At 38.9% G+C, this 24,172-nt stretch overlaps 1 protein-coding gene and 2 long non-coding RNA genes across 4 annotated transcripts; 2 read left to right on the top strand and 1 right to left on the bottom strand.

Moving 5' to 3' along the window:
* Positions 1–127: 127 nt before the first annotated feature.
* rnf216 (ring finger protein 216) lies at positions 128–14,821 on the top strand. Its single transcript, XM_077734048.1, has 17 exons — positions 128–231; positions 879–1,007; positions 1,077–1,213; positions 2,712–3,509; positions 3,587–3,663; positions 3,948–4,056; positions 4,157–4,318; positions 4,392–4,503; positions 4,611–4,744; positions 4,821–4,871; positions 5,449–5,586; positions 5,868–6,016; positions 6,328–6,406; positions 11,598–11,695; positions 13,045–13,267; positions 13,727–13,796; positions 13,884–14,821. The coding sequence occupies exons 2-17, from the start codon at positions 941–943 to the stop codon at positions 14,252–14,254; spliced, it is 2,775 nt and encodes a 924-aa protein (XP_077590174.1). The 5' UTR covers positions 128–231; positions 879–940; the 3' UTR covers positions 14,255–14,821.
* Positions 14,822–17,424: 2,603 nt separating this feature from the next.
* LOC144208848 (uncharacterized) lies at positions 17,425–19,171 on the top strand. Of its 2 annotated transcripts, none has more exons than XR_013328935.1 (3): positions 17,425–17,632; positions 18,919–18,990; positions 19,071–19,171. It is a non-coding gene; the product is annotated as an uncharacterized LOC144208848 (long non-coding RNA). The 2 variants fall into 2 exon arrangements; XR_013328936.1 differs by lacking the exon at positions 17,425–17,632 and adding an exon at positions 17,639–17,947.
* An 806-nt stretch (positions 19,172–19,977) lies between these two features.
* Positions 19,978–22,077, bottom strand: LOC144208770 (uncharacterized). Its single transcript, XR_013328919.1, has 6 exons — positions 21,944–22,077; positions 21,687–21,772; positions 20,506–20,766; positions 20,379–20,450; positions 20,226–20,314; positions 19,978–20,160 (listed from the first exon to the last, which is right to left on the bottom strand). It is a non-coding gene; the product is annotated as an uncharacterized LOC144208770 (long non-coding RNA).
* Positions 22,078–24,172: the final 2,095 nt, after the last annotated feature.

Genomic DNA, 24,172 nt, shown 5'->3' with positions numbered 1-24,172 from the left:
GGAGTCAACTATGTTATTTCTGGCCAGGGGTAAAAATCAATCATAAATTTTTTTAAACAATTTATTTGTGATGAGGATTTACAATTTGAAAACTACATTTCCCAGAATGTCATGGATGTAACCAGAATTTGACGTCACGATCTATCCAACCCTCCTCTCAACTGCTTGTTTTGCTTCGCGGAAAACGCTGCACATTCAAGAGTGCTTTCCTGTATTACAAAAAGAATCGAGGTAATGTCAAGTTTTCTTTTCTGTCTATATGACACGATAATCCTATCTGGATTCAGCACGGTTTGGGATACTGTTGTGGACACTTAATTTAGAAGTCCTTAAACAACTAACGTGGAGGCTAGCGGGCTAGCTAGCCGACCTAAATTACATTATCTTAGCAGCTTTCATTGCTTTTCGTTTCCTCTTTATTTTTCTGCATAAATAACCTATTGCTCTTTTCTTCATGTATTTATTTTACGTCTTATTCCGCAATGCACGAAAATGATAAAATAAGCTCTAATATCAACGTGATGATATGAAAACAGGGTGTGTTATTATTCAAATATTGTAAGCGAGACGTATTTGATGGCCTGCATTTCTTTGATCACAAAACACGTGAATTTTAAAAAGTGTGCCCTTGTCTTTTTTATTAAAGTCCCAATCCAACCGGTGAATCCAACCGTCGTACATGAATATAAAAGTGTTCATGAACATGTACATGGTGAAGTGACTAAAAAAAAGCCACACATTCATGTATGTTGACATTTAAAATCGGAGCATCGCTCTCAATGATTAACATTTTAAAAAATATCAATCTAAAAGGTTCCTGACCTAGAGGCAACCATAATGGCAAATCAATTAAACTGTTAACTTTTTGTGTGTCCCAGATGGTGTGAAAGCAGAACTGAATGTTTAAATTCAGTTAACGGAGCTGGTGAGGTGTATCATCATGGCCGATAGGGGCAGTGATGACGAAGTCATTCATCTGGCAAGTTTTAACGTTCATCGAAGACAAGGTGAATTCAAACAAAATGAGCAAGTTGCGTGCTGTTTCTAAATTAGCACTGAATTGACTTTTTTTCCAGGCCCCAGAGGGGGGAAGCGGGAGCTTATCACTGTTTCTGATGATTCGGATGAGGAGACTGGGGGTTTGGTATTCAACAGTGCTGTTTTAGTTCCAGATGATGATGTTACGGAAGATGATGATATCACAATCCTAGAGGTAAGTGATGAACAAATGCACCTAAAGCAGTGTATCCCTACCTTTTTTGAGCCGTGGCACACTTTTTGCATTGAAAAAAATCTCAAGGGACACCACCATCTGAAATTCTTTTACTTAAAAACTATGTCGCCTATATTTACAATAGTCATTCTCATCAAAGTTTTATCAGCAGAAATCGCATGACAGTCCAAAATTATTCCAAAATCAGATTTTTCACACTGACCCTAATGTCATCAAAATTTGGTCTGTGGATCCTGAACAACTTCCGGTTTAAGTGATGCAAAAATAGAGTAATGTTATTAATCGCATAATTTTATGATTTTTCTCCAAATATTACTTAAATCTCCTAATATTCCGCAAAAAAAATTGTTCTCACACAGACTTTACGTCGGCAAAAGTTGATGCCCTAGAAACCAGACAACTTCCGTTTCGACTTAGAGAGAAATGAGCAACAAAATTACTGTTTCACAACTTGAATCAAATAATAGTATAATCTACAATTTAACGTCCATCATATTTTGATTTGAACCTTGTAATAGTTCCTTTATAATCTCCTTATATTCATATAAATTTTTCTCTCTCAATACCACATTGTATGACTTCTTGCAATTTTCCACGGCACACCTGACCATTGCTCACGGCACACCATTGTGCCGCGGCACAGTGGTTGGGAAACACTGTCCTAAAGGATTATACCCATACACTATTCTTTAAAAGTAGTTTTATTAGTTATTCAGCCTCACACAGCCAAAAAATGCCATATATGAAATTACAAGCATATAGTGCTACTTATAAAAGGAAATAGTTGCAGAAGTAGTTTTGTAACTTGAATGGTTTATTTTTTTTGAGAATTGCATTTTTGCATGCTTAATCCATTCATAATCCAGTTGTTTTTTTCGGGTATGAGAAGAGAAATAACCAGACTTCCCCAGATAAACTCTTATGGTACCTTCTTATTAAATATGTTTAACAAATTAAAAATACCAGTTATGTTGATTCTGGTCCCTATTGAACAAAATAAACTCCATAGTTAACCCTTTTCAGGCAGCAGTAATAGACTCCTAAATACGACGCATTGTCATTTGTACATTAGTAGGGTCAATATCATAATGAGATTAGTATTTCATCCGGTATAGTGTTTTTTTTTTACTGCAAAACAGAAAATAACCATCAAATAGTAAATGTTGATTTGCCACCTGGTGAAAGAGTATAGAAACGCTGTATGTCTTGTGCAAATATAAGCCATACCCTTGATTCAGTCATCATTTTTGAGTTGAAAATACAGCTTGTATGTAAGAAAATATGGTCAGTAGAAAAGCCATGTGACTGACAAAACAATAAAGTTCAGTTTTGGGGCCATTGAGTTGCTATTTTAAACAACCCAGCCTGTAGGCTGCCTTCTGGGAAGTCAAATCAGAGAAAGAAAAACCTGTGAATTCTTAAACTTTTTTAAAAGTATATTTTAAAGTCTTAACTTTTGCAACCTTCGTTTCCACAGCCAACAGTTCCTGCACGTAAACGTATAATACGGCCAGCTGCAAAATGGAGCAGGGCCTCCTCGCAAATACTCAGCAGAAATTTTCCTCTCTGGGATCCATCTGCCCCCTCTACCTCCAGAGATGCCATAGCCCACTCGTCTGCAGCCTTTACGACAACGTATGGACAGCAAGGTGCAGGGGACCCGTTGCCTAAACCATCTGAACTGCCTTTGACCACAGGATGTTTAACGGTCTTGCCACTGCCAAACACATCTCACAATGTCAAAAATAATCTTCCTCTCTCTACAAATACTGTAAATAACGCACATAAAAGGAAAAGCATAGATGATTACCCTCAAGCAAGCACTTCATCTGCAGAGCTGCCTCCTAAAGCAGTGAAAACTACAGAGTTCAGTTCGATGGGATTAGTACCTCAGCATAAACTGAAAAAAGTAGTCATCTTTCCACCACAACCAATACAAGCCTGTGCTTTGGTCACACATCCTCAGCAAGAGGACAACAGGCCCCTGACCACGGGTCAGGCTATCTTAGGTCCCCTACACGGCAATCTTTTTCAGATTGAACCTCAACCCCTCGCTCAGGCCCCATCTCAGTCTTTAGCACAAACATCCCAGTCCAGTGGGGTAGCACCTGTGGTGGGTCACCAAATCATGTTGGGGAGCCAAGCACGTGCCCATCCAGTCCTTGATTTGGTTCCTGACGGCATTCCGAGAATTGAGGACGCCAGGCCTGGTCCCTCTGAAGCAACACAAAGGTCGGCGATAAAGAACGATGTCAAAACGCTTATCGCTGGTGTTGTAAGTAATAATATCTACCTCTTTATATTTTGTGTCTCTGCTAGCTGTCCTAAATTTGTACTTTGTTGTCTTTCTAGGTGCATCTCTTTCCAAATATCCAGGAAGCCTATGTAGCAGAACTGATCCAAACAAATAATGTGAAAGACTTGAATGCGTAAGATTGTACATTTGTTTTTTTATGGGTTAAAACAATTGTTACTACAGTAACCGAGAAAACACAAGTTAACCATGTAAAGGGAATTCATTGGCTTGCATTGATAGTGCAAAACAGCCAATGCATATTGACTTGAAGGGGGTGAATGAACGAATGTTGCTCCCAAAAACAAGATTACTATACTAATTTGTCATAGCCATATAGTTGCCATGATTGATGGAAATTGTCCATGAAGTCAAAACACAATTTATCTGTTCTTGACCTTTTCCTCTACTGTTTTCAAGCATCTGCAATCTGTTGTTGGAGAACCCAGAATATCCAAAGTCCGAGGCAGCTGCAGCCACAGTAGCACCCACAAGCATTTTACTGGAGTCTGGAGATGGCAACACAGAGGTACATTAGAATTTAAAGGGTTTTCATTCAGTTCTTAAGACCCACATAATCAGATATGATTATTGTCAATGCCACTAATATAATGAATGTATCATTTCAGGAAACTGAAGATCTGTTCGACTATGAAAAACTGGCCCGAGTTGAAACTGATGTATTGATGCAGGCTGCAGACTTGCTCATGGGGGACTTTCGCATGATCAGCTGTCTGGACATCAAATGGGCCCTCCATGTCCTTAAAGGACACTATGCAATCACACGCAAAGTATTTATTTATTTATTTTAAGTTAACATTACGTTGAAAAAGTATTCTCACCACTCGATTTTTTTCCTTTTAGGCCTTTTTTGACGCTCTGAAGCAGTCTAGACAATCACACAGCCCCTCAAGAACCAAACAAGGAAGCAGAATGTCTACTGATCGCTGCTACATCGATTTTCATTTTGAACACGGTGAGGAAAAAAGTTTTCTCAGTACTGGCATCTTCGTGAGAATCGATTCCAAACCTTGGTGTTGATGTGTCTGACATGTCAACTTGCTGCCTCTGTTTGTTCTGCAGGGCAAGTTAAATATGACAAGAGGATGTACTTTTTGGAAAGAAGCAGACGCTACTGCAAGACGCAAGAAAATTTGAAAGCTCCTATACAAAAGGAACTTAGTTTCTTCAAAAAGAAAGCTAAAGAATGGGCAGAGGTATTCTTAATTGTTTCCTTTTTGTTAGATCACACCTTAAATTCAGTGACAGTGTTGTTATTTTCCATTTTTCTAGCATGAAGACTTTCTTCTGGCACTGCAAGTCAATGAAGATGAGTATAAAAAAGTAGGTGTATTTATACTCATTTTCTAGCATAATTACTGCAATTTTCCCAGAGAACAGTATTTATTCATTTTATTTTTAGCTGCTCTATAATGCACAGAAATCTAAATACTCAATGCTATATCGGATACTACATGAATAAAAATAACAAACTAATCCTAATGAGGCTTTTTGGGTGGGCATGCACTTCCAGGTAAATAACAATGATAGATGTCCAATCATGTGACTCTTAAAAACTAAAAACCTCTTTGAAAGAGTGTTAAGAAGGAACTTTTTAAGAAATATCTTCCATTACTATCAAATGTAGTGAAAATTGAAATATTTTCCTTGACAACAGGTTTCTGGTGATGTGTGGTTGTGCAAAAAGAAATAACTGCATATCCATAAATTGGCCATTCAATATTGTATCAGGATATATTTTAGTATTGATGCTTTGATACATTTCTATAAGACATACAGCTGATTGGCCTGTAATAACCCACATATACACCGCATTGGTCTGAGCTGAGAAAAAAGGTGTTTGATATCAGAGTTTATATATTCATTTTACATCAGTGACTAAAGTTTTGTTTTTTTACAGGATGGCCAGTTAATTGAGTGTGGCTGTTGCTACGGAGAATTTGCCTTTGAGAAAATGACACAATGTTCAGACGGGCACCTGTTCTGTAAAGAGTGCCTCGTCAAATATGCTCAAGAGGCAGTGTTTGGCTCTGGGAAGGTACGTTTTCAATGCAAACAATAGTTGCACTGGGTGCACAGTACAAAAATATGTATTATGGAAAGACATGGTAGAATACAATACTTAATGGAACTTAATGAGAGTCCATTACATTTGTTTTCCATTTTTACGTGTGTTTTTAAGTAGAATTCTATGCTGGATTTATTTCCAGTTTATTAAATACTGTTGACCTCAACCTTTGTTGTTAGATGTACTTATTTTTGTAGTGTGTTTGTTGAGGATATGAGATTTTTGTTTTGTTTTCTGTATTCCTTTTGCAGTCAGAGCTGAGTTGCATGGAGTCAGGCTGCCTTTGCTCTTACCCAGTCTGTGAACTAGAAAAGGTCCTACCAGAAAACATCCTTGGCAAATATTATGAAAGACAGGCAGAGGAGGCTATCGCTGCTACCTGTGCGGATGAACTAGTGAGGTAAGAGTGGAAGAAATAATATACCTTTACATTGCCCAAAGCACTATACAGGGTTGTAAGCAAGTTTGTTGTTGACATCAGATTTTGATGCAGTTTTTAATGCAATCATTTCATTTAAACTATCCAATCCATTTTGAACATTCAGTTAAAATGAATGGGATTTATGCCGCAAAGTGGAGTCATTGGTTAAAAAGACTGCCCTGTATGGTTTAAAATATATGTGTAAAACGGATGCATGAAATGGTTAAGTCTCATTTGAATGTGTTATGTATAGTAACAGTAATGCCTTCTCACTTTCTTCCCTTGCCTAGGTGTCCCTTTTGTAATTTCCCTGCATTACTAGACAAAGAGATGTCGCTTTTTAGCTGCCCCAACCCTTGCTGCCGCAAGGTTAGTCTTGTATTTGCTTACCATACACATCATGCTGAATTCAAATGACTGTAAAACTATTTATCCATTTTCTATGCTGCTTATCTTCATGAGGGTCGCGCCTATCCCAGCTTACGACGGGGAGTAGGCGGAGCACACCCTGAATTCGTTGCCAGTCAGTTGTACAGGCACAAGATAAACATTAATTCTTGCAAACATATGCACAATTTAGTGTCCAAGAAGCCTACCATGCATGTTTTTGGGAGATGGAAGGAAACCAGAGTACCGTATTTTTCAGACTAAAAAGTCACCCCTTTTTCTTACCATGTAGCTGGCCCTGCAACTTTTTTTGCCTCTCTTAGCACCAACAGTCTGTTACATTGTTTATTTTTTGTGGCCATTATATATATTTATTTTCTCTCTTCATTGCCTATTCATTGGCTGTTGCGACTTATAGTCTGAAAAATATGGTACCTGGAGAAAACCCAAGCTATCACATGAAAATGGTGCCTCCCATTCCATTTCTAATACATATCTTTTTTTGTACCGCCTTTAATACAATCTCAAATCATACATTTTCTGATCCAATATGACCAAATATGGTAATGACCATGTGTGATGATCCAACAACACTCATGATAGTGCAGAGGTCATGCAATGTGTGAAAGCTAGAATTGATGGGACCAAAAGGTTCCATCTGGAAAGAACGGCGGCTCTTATCACTACCTCCTCCCACTGTATAACCACAGGAATGCTGGGGTAGGTTGGCGGTGCATTGCAATGCAACCTGTTAATCACCTTTTATCAGGATGAAATACGGGCCAACAAACAAAGCCCTCGTGTGTGAATTGCAATCTTTCGCTCAACGCATAGCACTCCATTCCTCGTGACCTTTTTTTGGTTTAAACCGTTCCTTAAGAAGTTGTGTGACTGCAGATAAAATTGTTGTTAGTTCCCTTTTTCTGGAGCCTTGTGTTGAGCTGTATTTTTAGGCTTTCTACTAAGCCTCAGCTTTCGAAACAGGGTTTAGACGACTTCTACATTCCTACCTACTCTGCCTAGAGTCTTAGTTTTTTCAGATTTTTGAGGATCAAACCTCACAAAATTATGAGGTGAAGCTTCAGTTAAGCAAGTTTGTTGTTGACATCAGATTTTGATGCTTAATCCTTGGCTTTCCAAGTTTTTAATGTAAGCATATAGAGAATCCATGTCTCTACTTGGACTGAAAAAGAAATCACTTTCAGATCTTGACCGTTTAAAAGTGGAAAATTCTCTCCAAATCAAGAATTTAATTTAGAGGTCTGGCCAGTGTGGATTCACAAAATACTTCATGATTTACACCATGTATATTTATAAAAAAAAGAATTGATTTGACGTTAATCTGAGAATGTCACATTAACCAGAACATTTTTATGGTGCTGCAAAACAGTGGTCTTAATGTCTTTTGCTGCAAGTATACCGTAATACAATAATGGACAGAAGCTGCGTGTTTATAGTCCAGTCTTGCTTATATATAAACAAAATGAGTTCTTTTTATCAAATTTCTTGTAGTCTGCTTTGCCTGATAGTCCAAAAATTGCTTTTTTGGGAGCTGATACTGAATATTGAATCAAACCAACCAGATGTATAATGGTACTTAAAATATCATTCATTTTTGTGCATTTCTACCTTTGAGCCCATAGGTGGAACACTTTACCGTTCAAGAGAAAGATACAAAATGTGCTCATTGCACAGCTGCATCTTATCTAAGCTTAAGCAACACACCCCAGATCCTTTTTCTTGGTGTTATATCACTACATGCAACAGCTGTTAATGTTAGCCAGATATCATACATCCGTTTAGGCTTGGGAAAAAAAAGGATGGAATTTGTTTGTCCATGTCCTCATTGCTAAAATTACTTAGCCAGCTGTTGGTTACCAAATTGATGTCTTAGTTTTGAGTATTTATTAATTTATAATATTGATTTAGAGTGGAAAGGGTGCTTTATTTTAAAGAGGGTCATTGCAAAGCGGCCCCATTGTGACCAGGGCGGGGTCTTATTATGTAATTGACACAGTTCCACAAGCCTTGCCCTCCTCAATTCCTTTTCATTGGTGGACTCCCCTCTACACCCCTTACACCGCTTTCCTATTGGCTGGCAGCATTTACTTCTGTTTCAAATATGGTCTGCATCAAGTTTGACCCACATTCCGCCTTCACCCGCCCTTCCAAAATGTATTCCACATGTGCTTATGAGCACATCTGAACAAGATTGTTCATAAACCCATAGGATTTCTACATTCCAAATGCTGACCAGTGGAAAATTACCCTTTTGTCTGTTATGCATCCGTGTTTTTTTTTTTCAACTCTGTCTTGCATTGATGACAATTTTGGCAAATTTATTTGAAATTAGGGAATTGAAGGTGATCGTTGGTGAACTCTAGTAGAAAATTAGTACAGTAATCCCTCGAATATCGCAGTTAATGTCGACCAGACATGGCCGCGATAATCTAAAAATTGCGACGTAGGCTATTAAAACTACCTTTTTATTTTTTCAGTGCTGAGTTCTAGTAGCAAGAGTGGCTTCTGCTTAAGAGTTTCAGCGTGGATTTTCACATTTTTATAAACTTAAAAAAACATTAATAATTAACAGCAGAAAAAAATGCGAAGTACAGTTGCAATAATTGTAGGAAGACTGTTGTAGTGTACAGTGAAGCTTGCCTGTTCACAATTCAGAGTTTGCAACTTCACGCATTTGGGGATTTTTATACATAGCTTGCATAACATACATTCGTCTGAGCCTAATTCTCTCGCATATCTGAACTATGGTTGAGGCTCATTTATGATGATTGCAGCTGGTTTGCATTCACAACGTATTCTCAATCATACAATCTGACATATTTCGCCACCCGGCAAATGTCAACGATGTGACTGCTCTAATCGTAGTCGTGACGCACTAGTCAAATTTTTCCAGATTTGACACTATTCCCCGTTCCACAGAGTAAATTTAGCACCGATACAATACAAAACTTTAGATTTCCTTGCAAAATGAAATACTGTTGTCATCGAAGTTCACTGAATCTGTAATCCCTCGATTATCGCAGTTAATGTAGACCAGACATGGCCTGGCAGCTGAGTGGTTAGCGTGTCGGCCTCACAGTGGGGGACCTGGGTTCAAATCCAGGTCGGTCCACCTGTGTGGAATTAGACATGTTCTCCCTGGCCCTGCGTGGGTTTTCCCCAGGTACTCCGGTTTCCTCTCACATTCCAAAGACATATATGGTAGGCTGATTGGACACTCTAAATTGCCCCTAGTTGTGAGTGTAAGTGTTAATGGTTGTTTGTCTCCTTGTGCCCTGAGATTGGCTGGCCACCAGTTCAGGGTGCACCCCTCCTCTGCCCCAAAGTCAGCTGGGATAGGCTCCAGCAACCCTAGTGAGGATAAGGCGGGTTCAGAAAATGAGATATGAGAATCCTTTTGTCATACGGATCTGTTCACCGGCGCCACATACCTGTGTCACGTCAGAAGGCAACAGCATGACTATATTTTTGAGAACTACCTACAAATGTGTCAGACAAATGTGTCTGTTTTTCATATCTCCCTCTAACACACCTGAATCAAATGATCAACTCATCAGCAAGCTGTCCAGTAGCTTCATACCGATCCTGATTATTTCATTCATGTGTGTTGGTAGAGGGAGACTTGGAAAAAAAACGGGATAGGGGCTCTCGAGGACCGGACTTGGCCATCACCCCTGATCTAAAATATCAACATTCATAATAACCTAGGTTGGAGGGAGTGTTTTAGACATGAAAATAAGGTGGTGTAAAAGTGGAGTTCCACTGTAGTGTTCATAGGTAGCAATATGTCTTTTGTTCCTCATTGTGTCACGTCATCTGTCACCCATGTAGCGCAATGCAGACCCCACCCCTATTAGAACCTCAACTGTTGTGCTGGCACCACCTTATAAGGTAATGTGCAGACAAAGACAGTTTAAAAATGGAGAAAGAGAGGAAAGGCATGCTATGAATGAAGGAGTGGTGATGGAAGAACCCTGGGGGATGGCGTGTAATGACAAGTTAGTGCAGGAGGGGCGGATATTCGGGAGGGGCACAAGCCGAGACTTGAAAGAGCGGACGTGGGCCGCATTGCAAAGGACAAGCGTGGCCTGATCCAAACATTGATCAACAGTAGGGGGCGATGGTTCACTGCACTCTTGTTCCATTTTGGTAACCACCCTTTTTGTCCAAGTACATTTCTGCAGCAACCAGGCACTTTTTATGCTAATGTGGAAACACTTTCAATTCTCAATGCGACCTTTTATTACAATAGAAAATAAGAAAACAGCCATGAACCCTTTGTAGGGCACTTTATTTACAGTGCTCCATGTCCAATCCACTTCAAAATGGGGGAGGACATGAGAATTTGCAGCCTGTCATCCTCGTTCAAATGAATTGGACATGTGCTCCTGTCAATGGCATGCACTAAGTTAATGTATATATATGTATGTGTGTGTTTTAGCTATAGTTCTAATGTCATATTGGTTGTCACAATCAGAATTTATATGATTTGATTTCATTTGTCTTTATCTATAAAATTCAACAAAAGTATTATAACCATCACCGACCTGGCATGTGCATATGTGGACATTGGTATAGTACACACGTGGTATACATGACTCAAAATGTGGAAATCAGGTTGTTTTTTGGGTTTCTTTTTTTCTTTTCTCATGAAAATTACCAATCACCTGCCTCACTAAGCCTTATAAAGGGTTAGGCAGCTACCACAAACAGTCTCCTAAAGGGCAAATCGTTTCATTCTAGAGCAACTCATCCCTTTATAGTCGCATACTATTAATTCCCCAGCCTTCGTTTTTGTCCTTCATCCGACCTCAGTAGAGAGAACATATTCACACTATTCCCTCATCGCACCCAATCTTCAATGTTTGATGACTGACTATTCAACTATTGATGACAAGTTACTTCATTTAGCCATGGCTTTGCTGTATCTTCACTATGCGTGTGGAACAAAGCTGTACGTGTTGTATCTGAAGTTCAGAGGATGATTTTGCAGTTTCTAGGCAACCAGGCAGTTGGTAAAAAAAAAAATAACGGCAAATCACAGAGCAGGGCCACACCTTGCTCAGTCTGCAGTGCAGGCTGATGATTCTCTTTGGTTTGATGCAAGATAGTAAAATTTGAAAATGAGCAATTTTTTTTGTTCGTTGTGCAGGAAAGCTGTCGGAAATGCCACGTGCAATGGAATCAGCACGTGGGGAAGACGTGTGAGCAAGTCCTGGAGAAAGATGAGATCCGCATGAGGGTGCTCATGTAAGTGGAAATCCACACATACAACGGTATCCTTTACCTACTAAAAGCCGGAAACCGCTGCGTTTTCCCGGACAACCCGACGGGAAGTTAAGAGGCCGGCTGCTTCCTGTGGGCCGGCGGGGAAATATTATTTTGTTTTGAGCTATTGAAAAGATCTTCCCACTTCCTGGTGGCAACATAGACAGGAAGCGGCCTGGTGGAAAGATCAACGTTGACTATGGTAGAAGTCAGACACTCTTTAACTCGTGGGGCTAGCAGTGGACGATCAGTTCAAGTCAAAATTGAATGGTCTATTTTATGCTTAAACAATTGATAAATCAATTCATCTTAACACTAAATGAAAAGCAGGTTGGTAATAGTCCCGGCTGTGACACAACTGTTCGCCTTGCTCCGTTGAGGCTAATGGCAAAAGACAAAATGATGCACACAAATGCCCTCACAATAGTATAACGCACGACCACTTGCCCCGCCTAGTGCTCGCAGAAACATTACACGAGGGAGTTGCGACCAGAGACATATTACTACACAAGTGAGTTGACAGAGAGAGACAGTGCCCATGATGTTCTTCTGAGCAGCCTTTCGCATCCGCTGTCTGCCCGTATATCAAAATTTGTCTCGTATCTCAAGATGAATATTTGCCCGAAATTTTACTCGTATCTCAAATTACCACTGTAGTTTGCAAAAACACAATATTTTAATTAATGTAAAAATATTAACAGCTTAATTTGAGATCAAGCGGGCCGGACCAGTAAACTCATTGCAAAATGACATAGAACTAACAATAAGATCCACTTTTTTCCTTTGTATTAATCACTAATACTAATAATTAGTGCAAAGAATGAGTAAATTATCAAAATGTTTATTAACAGAATTTTCTTTTTACATTATGAACAATATATTATGAACAAGAGAATAACATAAGAACATAAATTAATGTCAATTCATGTTGTCTGCATGTACTAAAACACTACGCCCCCTAGCAGATAATACAAGAACTATAAATTTTAAAGAAAATTAATATTTTTTTATACAATGCTGCTTTCTTCCCCGGGCCGTACCAAACCACCAGACGGGCCGGATCCGGCCCGCGGGCCGTATGTTTGACACCTCTGGTTTACAGCCTTTGGAAACCATGCAGAAAATAGAAAAGATATACAACTGCCACCACCTGCGCTTTGGAAAATACTTAATATTAAGCAGTTTAGCTGAACATTTGATGAACATTTAGAAAATAACAAGATCTGGCATTCACTAGTGGCCTAATATAATGTAGGGTGTATAAACTAAAGAATTCTAATTGAGCTTGTTTTTCACGCTTAGCATCCTGATGTTTCTTTGTGTCCTTCCAGTGAGGAGCGCATGACGGCGGCCCGAGTGAGAAAGTGTGTCAAGTGCGCTACGAGCCTGGTCAAGTCCGAGGGCTGCAACCGCATGTCGTGTCGATGCGGCACCTTCATGTGCTACCTTTGCCGAGAAGCCATCACCGGGTACAACCACTTCTGCCAGCACGCTCGCTCACCGGGTGCTCCCTGCCAACATTGCCGCAAGTGTTCCCTCTGGACCGATCCCACGGTACAATACACACAGCTTTATTCATTGCGGTCGCCGTAAATTGGACAAAACACTATTTTGAATGACAGTTAGCTTCGAAGTGACTTCAGGTTTCATACAAATTCATCATTAAAAAGCGACAAAAGTTTTTTTTTCAAATAATTTTATAATGTACTATTTAGTCTTCTGTTGTCAGTTTGTTTGAGCATTCTATCATTCTGTCCAACGCTAGTTTAAAAAAGCTAGATATTATCAATTCTGGTTGTGACGTCACAACCAGAATTGCTAAAAAAAAAAGTGGGCTTTTCTTGATGCATTGCTTTTGATAGAAGAACTACAAGATGGCTTATGATTTGAATGCCAAATTTATTTTCTGCATGTAAAATGACATTAGTACAGGCATTTTCACGTTTTCACACGTCCAGCATTTTACGGGAACTCATTTTGCCTGACGTTGCGTGTATGGCTGTGTTCTTCCAGCAAGATGACGAGCGAAACATTCAGGAAATCCAAAAGGAAGGAGAAGTGCAGCTGAATAAAAAGTTTGCAGGTGAGTTTGACACTTTAAAGACTTGTATTTCCTTGCGCTGGCCAAGAGCCTTTACCACCCCCGCACCCCCGGTTCCCCCTTTCACAGATCATTTGGGAAAGCGAGTCGGCCCACCTCCAGAGGCCATCCAAGAACCCAAGTGTCGCAACGTGGGACCGCCTCCTCAAAACCCCCCTCCACCAGTTCCCCGTCACCGCCCGGTAGTACAGGCTCCCTTCTTGATGCCCTATTTGCCCCCAGCGCCCTACGTCATGCCCCGTTTGCCCCCAGCGCCTTACGTCATGCCCCGTTTGCCCCCAGCGCCCTACGTTCCCCACTTGCCAGACCTGATCCCTTTCAACAACAACTACCATCATCATCATCACCACCATCATAACAACAATCGCCATGGTAACCATCACGCTGTAAACATTGACATACTAGACATGCCCATGCACCACGGGCCTGCCCACCCGTGAACGGATGATTCACCAAAATAGGTTTCGCTGATGGACGTTTGGCCTAAGGACAGTTCGCCAATGGGGCATTTGGCTGAAAGGATAGTTAGCCGAACGGATAGTTAGTTTAGGCGAATCGTCCAAGTACCCTGCAGCACCGCTTGTTCAGACGCTGGGGACACCCATTAGCCCCCGCACTTTGACTGAGTCACACCCTCTTCAAACCATTCCAAAAACCCACCGTCTATTTGGATATTACCGTTTTCTGTCAGTTGCCACAGTTTTCGTTCATTACCAGTCTCCAAAATGTTGAAATTTTTCAAAATTCCCTGAAATCAACAGGAGGAAGTGGGCCAAAATTATTCTATGCCTGCCATTGACAATGATAAGACATCCAACTCATTTAAACTAGTAGGTTTGGCGATAAAACGTCTTTCAGTTTACGCAGGCTGACATTGAAAGTTCTGTTTGTTAAATTTCCTGTGTATAGTTTTTTTCTGACAAAACTAAATTCAGAACTCCCGTCTGTACGTTTGACTAATTGTATGCATAGCCACACCGTTTATTAATAAAGAGGCTTGAATTTCACACACTGTAACAATTAGTAACGTTTAATATCGACAATAGTATCGAGTGTATCTTTGAGCGCCAATATCGTATGCCTTTGTGTGTCTTTTAACATTTGATCTAAATGATTACTCTGAATTTGGTTCCCCCTCTCAAATGGCGAGACAGTGGGTTAGTGGGTCAGTGGATAATCTCTTTAGGGGGAAAGATCAATCCCAGAATTCCAAAACGCAAATTAAATTCCCTTTTCACGGCACATAAACAAGTCAGGTCCATGTGGAATATGCAAGCATTATTTTATTATATAAGGTTTATTTTAAAAATAATAATAATTAACAACCAAAAAAAGGAATTTTGAAAAGTTAATACTTATTTTCTTAGGAATAAATCCTATCCCAGCTGACAACAGGCGGTGGGCAAAGAAGACCCTGATTTTGTGGCAAATACTGTATAGCTTCAACAACAAGCACTTATTAAAAAAAAACAGCTGGTTTTACAAGGTGACAGAAACAATAACACACACCCCACACCTAAACATGCACAATATCATCCACAGCAATTGTCTGGGAACAAATGCTACCAGACATCAGACGTCCCTCTGGTGGTGTAGACACACAAATGGTGTAAAGGTCATCTCAAATGGGACATTATACTGTTAAAAGTCAGAGGAAGTTGAACCAATGCGACAGGAAGTGTCACGTTGTTGTATGTAGCATGTCTGGTTCATAGAATGTGTTTTTGTAAATGGGTCAAATCTCTGTCATCACGTCCTAACAGGGAATGATTCACTTTGTGTGGAGTGTTTCGTGTGTTTGTGTGTTTATTTTTGAATTCCCAACTCTGGCGCCATTCTTGACCTTCAGATACCCTGAAGGTTACCTTTTACGCTTCTTAACTAACTTAAACTAAGATTTGATTCAATCGCTGAAATTGCTAACTATAGATATCAAATACAGTCGTACTTCTACTTCCGGATACCTCTACGTACAAAATATTCAGGTTAAAAAAACCCACTGATATGCAAATGTCTTTCCCAACATAATAATACTTTTCCTTTATCCGTTTATTTTGAAATTGTCCCGGTGTACTGTGTTCCCTCTCTCGATTACTGCAAATTCACTTCTTTGCGATTTTTACTGCTATTAAAATAAAAAATTTGAGTTGATAAAAATGTGAAAATTCACGCTGAAACTCTTAAGTGGAAGCCACTCCCCTGTCTTCGGCCTGCTACTAGGACTCGGCATTAAGGGAAAAAAAGTTAGTTATAATAGGGGTGATACTACTTAGCAATTTTTCCATTATCGCGGCCATGTCTGGTCTACATTAACCGTGTTATTCGAGGGATTACTGTACTTGGATGACCAAAAGGAATGAAGAACTAGAACTTTCAAAGGTTTAGCAGCCGTGACCAAAGCCATCATGAAACATTAGCATACTGCTTTTATTGTCCACATGCAAACACACCACGCCGAAGCCATTCGTCACCCCCGTAGCACACTTGGCCTAACAAAGACTCTTGTCGCCACTTTTGGGTGAAAGCAATTCTCTTGTTATTGGTGCTCTGCCTGAGTTTCATTTATGATTGCAGAAAGCCAGTGCCGAGGATATTTTTTTCTTCTACTGATTTGCCAAGTTTTCCTTTAAATGCTCTCTGTTCTGATGCAGTATTTCCCGTACTTGTCTAACAGCATATTAATGCCATTCATCTATTTTCTTTCTGGTATATTTTTATGAGCTTGAGCCCATTTTTAACTAAATTATGAAAAGATAAACACTAAATCCTAGTTTGAAACAACCTTTTGAATCCATACCTCAGGAAAAATGACTAGGCGTCTAATGATTATTGTTTTCATCTCAAGATCAATACAGTGAATAAGCTCTACATCTATTGATACTGTTTTGAGACAAAAACTAATTAAATGTTTTTATCATTAACAGTTTTTCTATTAGCAGTCATTATTATGTGGTCATCAAAAATATGTCCTCCATTTGCCCAAGTTGAACTGGACCCCCAAAAGTCCCAAAATCAATAGAAAATGAACTGAAAGAAAATGGAAGTGACCAAGAAACTAACTGTATGTGACCCAGAAATGCCCCAAATCAACAGGAAAGTATATAAAATGTACTATAAGTGACCCCAGAATGCCACAAATGTACAGAAGTGACCTATCAGAACCCACAATTAACAAGGCCAATCTAAAAATGCCCTAAAATCAACTGGAAAGGAAAGGATCCAAATTATATAGTGACCATGGAATTACTCAATGTTGGGGAAGCACTCTGGTGACCTGTAAGTATCCACAATTAACAAGGGAGTAGCCTTAAATGTTCCATTTTCTTAACCTGCTTTATCCTCACTAGGGTCGCGGGGTTGACTGGAGCCTATCCCACCTGACTTCAGGCAAGAGGCGGGCATACCTGGCAACCTCTGTCGTTAACTGCCCTTATAAAAATAATTATGACTCATGATTTGAAATGGTAAAAAAACGTACAAAACGTACAAGTTGACAGGTATGCTGTTTTATAGCATCAAGACCACACAACTCACGACTATTCTTCGTCATCTTCCAAACATAGACGGATTGGGAGGACAAACCATCTCTTAGGAGCGCGGTAAGCAACTAACCATCTTTTCCACTTTTAATGTGACGGGATAAAAGGGGCGTGGTTGCGCCTCAATGTAACGCGTCAATATGGGCGTGGTTGCGCCTCAATGTGACGCGTCAATATGGGCGTGGTTACGCCCATTGTCGACGTAGCGGAGTTACTAATTGCGTGCATGCGCAGTAACTTTTCCTCTGAAACGCTTTTCCCCACGCTGGTGCCAACGAGGTAAGGAGCCCAGCAATTCACTGGCCTAAATGCGTTTTATCACGCGATCGGGAGATTTTTCAGTAACTAATTGAGCCCAAAACGCCAACAAATCTATTAGTTTAATGCCAGGTTTAACACACCATCGGCGATTTAAGTATGGGCTTCTTTTCTCGACCGGCTTTGTGCCACATCATGTTACTAGTCAGCATTAGTGTTAGCGTCACGATTTGACTTTAAAAGAATGTTCTCTCCGTTGTCTCTCCATTATTGAGTCGTGTAGCAAGACTTTAAATTTAATCAAACAATGCAAGACATCAACTGACAGTTTCCTGGGTAAGTGTTCACTTTAGATTGACAATCAGGGGCACGACTTAGTTCCTGTTTTGTATGTAATCGTTTTCATTCTGATTGCTAAACACTCGGTGCCCATTTGTAATTGTTCTGTTTTACAAAAAAAAAATCACGTATACAAAATTTAAGCCAACTTTCTCCTAGCTCACTGGTGTCAAAGTAGCGGCCCAGGGGCCAAATCTGGCCCAATGTGTTATTTTGTGGGGCCTGAGAAAGTAAATCATGAGTGCTGACTTTCTGTTAGGATCAAATTTAAATGAAGATTACACGTGTATTATATTACTTCATCTTCCCCTTTTTTTAAATCAATAATTGGATTTTTTAATCCATTTTTTATTTTGTGTTTTTAAGTTAAAAAAGCATATTGTAAAATCTACAAATTTATTTTAAAAATTGTTTTCCACGCTAATATTGAACATTTGTTTCCTTTTGAATTGAAAAACAAATTATTACAAGATATTTTTCCCTCGTGAAGAAAAAAACTGCTCAAACATTTGTTTTAGGTTGTTTTAGATCTATAAAAAACCTGAATATTTAGGGATTTTGATGCAGTTTTTTAAATACAATTTAAATAGAAAAAATATCTAAATATTTAAAAAATAATACAGCTTACATGAAATCAAGTTGACCTTATTGCAGCCCGCGAACCAACCAGAGTTTGACACCCTTGACTTCAGTCTGTATATTTAATCGCCTTGTCTGGAAAAGGGGAAATAGTACTCGCTAACCTATTTTCATTCTTTATCTTGGTCGTTTATTAAAATTCTTGTAAGATTTCTCGATTCTGTAATTGGTTGGCAACCCCCAAATGCCTTGGTTAAATCAAGTTCTCACTGTTCAGCATCAAGATAAAACTACCCATAAAAAGAAAAAATAAGTCTACCTGTTGAATCTCCAGGCTGTATATATGCTAACTTGTGCTTTTTTTTTGTGTGCAATTTTTCTCTGTTTAGCACCAAGATGCAGCTTGCTGTGTGCCTAGATCACTCTTGAGGTTGCAGAAGGAGAGACTGGGACAGATAAAGGTAAAACTTACCCTCACAAAAAAGTTGAATCTCCAGTCTCTATATATTCTAACTTTTGCTATTTTTCTTGCCCGCAACAGGCCTGAGGTATCTTGATTGCCCACTTGAAGATGTCTCTCTTGAATAATATGGTGTCTCTGTATTTCTGAAAATCCAAATTCAATAAAAGCCTAGATCATGACATTTCACTGGCCATTCATTTCCACAGCTTTTTGACTAGATCTTTAAGGTAAGAAGGTTGTCATTTAATGTTGGAGCAAGAATTCTAAGTGTTTTTTCTTCTAATTTTATAAGTGTTAAAACCCCAGTTTTTATTTTCTCAATTTCCTTTTCCAAGTGTTTAACCCCCCCCATTCTTTCAAAGATTTATCTTCTAAATGTTTATTCCCATTTATTTTATTTTCTAAGTGTTTAGCCCCCCCATTTTTTTCAAATTGTATTTTCTAAGTGTTTATCCCCCCATTTTTTTCAAAGATTTATCTTCTAAATGTTTATTCCCATTTATTTTATTTTCTAAGTGTTTATTCCCCCCTCGCTTTTTCCAAATTTTATTTTCTAAGTGTTTATTCCCCCCTCGCTTTTTCCAAATTTTATTTTCTAAGTGTTTATTCCCCCCTTGCTTTTTCCAAATTTAATTTTATGTCTATTCCTCCCTGCTTTTTCCAAATTTAATTTTCTGTGTTTATTCCCCCTGCTTTTTCCAAATTTAATTTTCTAAGTGTTTCTTTTTCCAAATTTTATTTTCTAAGTGTTTATTCCCCCCCTGCTTTTTCCAAATTTTATTTACCAAGTGTTTATTCCCCCCCTGCTTTTTCCAAATTTTATTTTCTAAGTGTTTATTCCCCCCTCGCTTTTTCCAAGTGTTTTGCTGTTTTTTGTTAATCTACAGTTTTCTTAAGTATGTTTAAGTTCAAATGTTTACTTGTAAATAAAAAGAATTTAACTCTGACTGTGACTTGCATTTTTTGTTAGATAAAGACCAACAAATTTATACATTTCAAAGCTTTTATTTTGAAAAACTTGAATAAGATGAAGTAATTCCTCTAGTCACCAGCAGGAAATCTGGTAAAACAGGAAATCAGCTTTTATTTTGAAAAAGTTTGTAGATAGGTTCCCGCTGGTGTTACAGCATCGTAAAAAATCAAATCTTCTCCACCCCCTGGTGGAATTCTGGAAAACAAAAAAAAAGGAGTCAGTACACAGAGTTAAATAAAAAACCATTGAGAAGGGCTCACCTTTTATTTTGAAAAACTTCATAGCTTGGTTCCCGTTGGTGCTCCAGCATCGTAAAAAAATCGAATCTCCTCCACCCCCTGGTGGAATTCTGGAAAACAAAAAAAAGGAGTCAGTACACAGAGTTAAATAAAAAACCATTGAGAATAGCTTACCTTTTATTTTGAAAAATTAAGGTGTCTGAGCCTATCTGTTCATAGACAGAAATCAGGTCCCATTGTGGAATTCTGGAAAACAAAAAAAAAAGTGTTAAGGTACAAAGTTTAAAAAGCAAGTGCTTACCTTTTATTTTGAAAAACTTTGTAGATTGGGTGGAGTTAAGTAAAAAATAACATTTGCAAGTGCTTACCTTTTATTTTGAAAAAACTCAGATATGCTCAGGCAGAACAAATCTACAAGTTTATTTTCAAAATAAAAGGTAGGACCTTGGAAATGTTTTTTATTTACCCCTTTTGTTTTTCAGAATTTCTGTAAAACAAAAAAGGGGCAGTGCCAGAGCCTATTTGTATAAAGGCAGGAAAGCAGCTCCCCCTTGGGTGGATTCTGGAAAACAAAAAAGGGGGGTCAATACATAAAGTTAAATGAAAAAAACTCCAATTGGTTCTGCCCTGTGCCTGAGCCAATTTGTACATAGGCAGGAAACCAAAAAAAGGAGTGAAGGCACAATAGATTAAAGTACAGACTAACATCAAAATTTGACAAAACTACCTCGGACATTTAGCTTTTTTCTATAAAGCAATATTAGACAGTCTGCTGTAGCGACTAAAAACGATCAGTCTGTTTTCCTCCACAAAAATATATCAGGATCATGTGGTGGAAAATTTGAAAACACTGGACAGGGGCCTACAAGGTTAAAATAAATCCTACTTCTGCCTCAAGTTTTCAGTCAATTATTTCAAATCCATTACTTTTTTTAGAATGAATATACAAAGAGCTTCTGTTTTTCTCATTATGTTTAAATGAGTCAAAAATGACACCTGCACTATTGTTAAATAAATCTATTTTGTCAAAACCACATTTAAAACTAATATGAAAAAGGTCCAAGCCCTGAGGTATTTAAAAAAAAAGTTAAGGGGGTGAAAGTTTATAATTTATGTGCAGTTCCACTACATGGCAGATTATATTTGTGAAAAGCCACATTAAAAACTCAAGCGGAAGCTACTCCTTCACTCAGCATTACAGTATTTTCATTTTTATTTACTTCAATAGGGATGAGCCTACTTTACAGTTTATCATTTATCATAGCCATGTCTGGTCTACATTACCGCGATATTTGAGGGATTACTGTTGATTCCTTACACATCCACTAATGACATTTGTATGGGTGACTAATCAGTTTTTTGTTATTAAAAAAAATGTAATGTATCATGATGAAAATCGAGCCAATTGCGCAAAGCCATGAACGCCAGCATTTACATATTACACGGGATAGAGACAACCAGAACTATTTAAAAATGACTCACTTTGTTATGGCGTCAACACGCTGCTCCTTTCTGGTCGTTTTGTCCACATTCTTGATGTTTCCCAGCAGTCTGTGCTCGCTGAGTGACTGAAACACACAAAGGAATGATTTCTTTTTAAACAAGGAGCGATCGGTGACGCAATGTAGCCAATTTGTTTGCAAACATTTTGCTGTCTGCGTACACATGGGGCTACATCGCGTCAAAAATCACTCTTAAGACGAGAACTGGGGATTCAAAATCCCCAAATGACAACGTACCAAATGTGCAGCATTGTTCTGTGAGAAGTTTGGCAGGATTTCGTCGGCAAATCGTCACTTTTGAGCAGCTCTGCAATGCTCTGACAGCATTTCTGCCTCCTGGCTCATCAGCTAGTTCCGGGTTTGACGTCGGCTTTTTGAACTCTCGGGTCGGCCCCGCCCATTAAAAAAGGGACACATAAAAAATATTTTTTTTCTTCATAATAACGTGCATTAGTCAGTATATGTTTGTGTGGAGGGGCTGTAAATGCTTTTTGATTGGACTTTAATACTTAAAAGAAAAATAAATTGTTTTCATAATAACATGCATTAGTCAATGGGTGGGGCGAGGGCGGCTGTAGATACGTGTTGATTGGGCTTTCATACTTAAAAAAATACATTGTAACATTCATCATAACGTCTGTTGGGGGAAGCTGTAAATACTTTTTGGATGGGCTTTAATCCTCTAAAATACAGTAGTATTGCACATTATGAACATTGTGATGACATGCACTCTCGTGTTTGTTTTTTTACTTCTAGACCAGTGGTGTCAAACATACGGCCCGCGGGCCGGATCCGGCCCGTCTGGTGGTTTGGTACGGCCTTGTATTATCTGCTTGGGGCGCAGTGTTTTAGAACGTGCTACGTGCACGGCCCACCACTGATATTGATAATTTGGTTTGATTCTGAAATTTCTGTAATGAAGCAATCTCAAAAATGAATAATGTTGGCAACCCTATTGTGTAGGCACAAAAAATACTTTGTAGTGGGGTGAAGGGCTGAGCTTACCCTATCCAAAATTGTCCACACAGCTAAGAAGGTAGAGGCATGAGCTACACAAACATCTAAAGACAAAATACACACACAGAGACATCTAATCCTGTGTCCATCTGTATTGTGGTTGATGACTATTCGGACACCCAGCTTGCTCGGTTTTCACTTCAAACCGTTGCCTCGTTCAAGCAAAGGTTGCCATAGTGACAGGAGATGAGTTCTGCCAAAGGGGGGGTTAGAGACGGCAGCCATTTCGCACACACAGCCACCCTGTCGTCCCCTCCCCCCAGCTTTTGCTGTAGGGAAGAAAAATAATGAAATGCGGAGAGCCGACTATGCTTCACTTGTGACGCTTTGCCCGTAAACCATTGCTCCAATTTCTGGGATCTGGGTCATATTTTGAGTGACTCATCTTTTCAGGCAGAGTTGCACCAAAGAGGGAGGGGCACAGCCATAGAGTGTGGCATGTTGTGCCGAGTGTCGATTGATAGGGGTGGGGGGGGGTATTATTGGTCAAGGGTGGTTGCAAAAGCAGGAAGCAAGGGGCAGGGGAGGGTGTATGTTTGTTTTGCCTTGTTGAGGTGTCCCTTAGGGGTCTCACAAGCTGAAGTGAGCGTAATGGGTTTGAGATCTGGCTCTGAAGGCTCCAACATTACATTATCATCATAACTTTTGAGCCCTGGATTCATGTTTCATCACAAGGCAGAACAAGCGGGAGTATGCCCAAGTACACTAACAGGCTGAAGGCTACGTACACATTTCCTTGACTGGTTAACTGGGAACCAAGCATAATAACTCCACAGTTAATTTATCACCCATGACACAAATAATTTAAAAAAAAATCCTTACCTGAATGACAGAAGAGTAGGACTTTAAAGTTAGTGTCCATAAGAAGAACAACAACAACAATCTGAGTTGTGACTTTACACTTTCAGCTTTTAATTAAGTAGCAATGTCAGCAACGTCTGAATTAATCCAACCTTCAATAATTATTTTATGGCTATAAAACCTTTACTGCAGCTCCAGCTGCGATACATTAAAAAATAATAATGATAAATCATCAATTATATCAAGGATAAAGTGTTACAGAAATGAATGAACGGATGAACTCTACTATAGTTAATTTATTCAAATAGATACTATAGCATCCCTCTTTGTTTTTGAAGATGCAGTAGAGTTTCATTGTAGTATACACATACTGTTTTATAGCATCAAGACCACAAAAATCACTACTAATCTACATCATCTTCAAATCATGGATATTGAATTGGGAGGTCTATTTTATGACACTACCGGGATATTTTTTAGGAATCAATTGAGCCAAAAGGCCAACAAATGTGTTAGTTTAATGCCAGGTTGAACACACTGTCTACAATTTAAGTTTAGGCCCCTTTTCTCCACTTATTTTAGTAATTAAACTTCATTTTAAAATGTGTGCATGCATGTATACTATCATATTCTTATATCAACAAAGCA

The sequence above is a fragment of the Stigmatopora nigra genome, chromosome 15 (genome assembly GCF_051989575.1).
Source record: "Stigmatopora nigra isolate UIUO_SnigA chromosome 15, RoL_Snig_1.1, whole genome shotgun sequence".
Taxonomy (NCBI): Eukaryota; Metazoa; Chordata; class Actinopteri; order Syngnathiformes; family Syngnathidae; genus Stigmatopora; species Stigmatopora nigra.
This window is presented reverse-complemented; position numbering and strand designations above follow the sequence as displayed.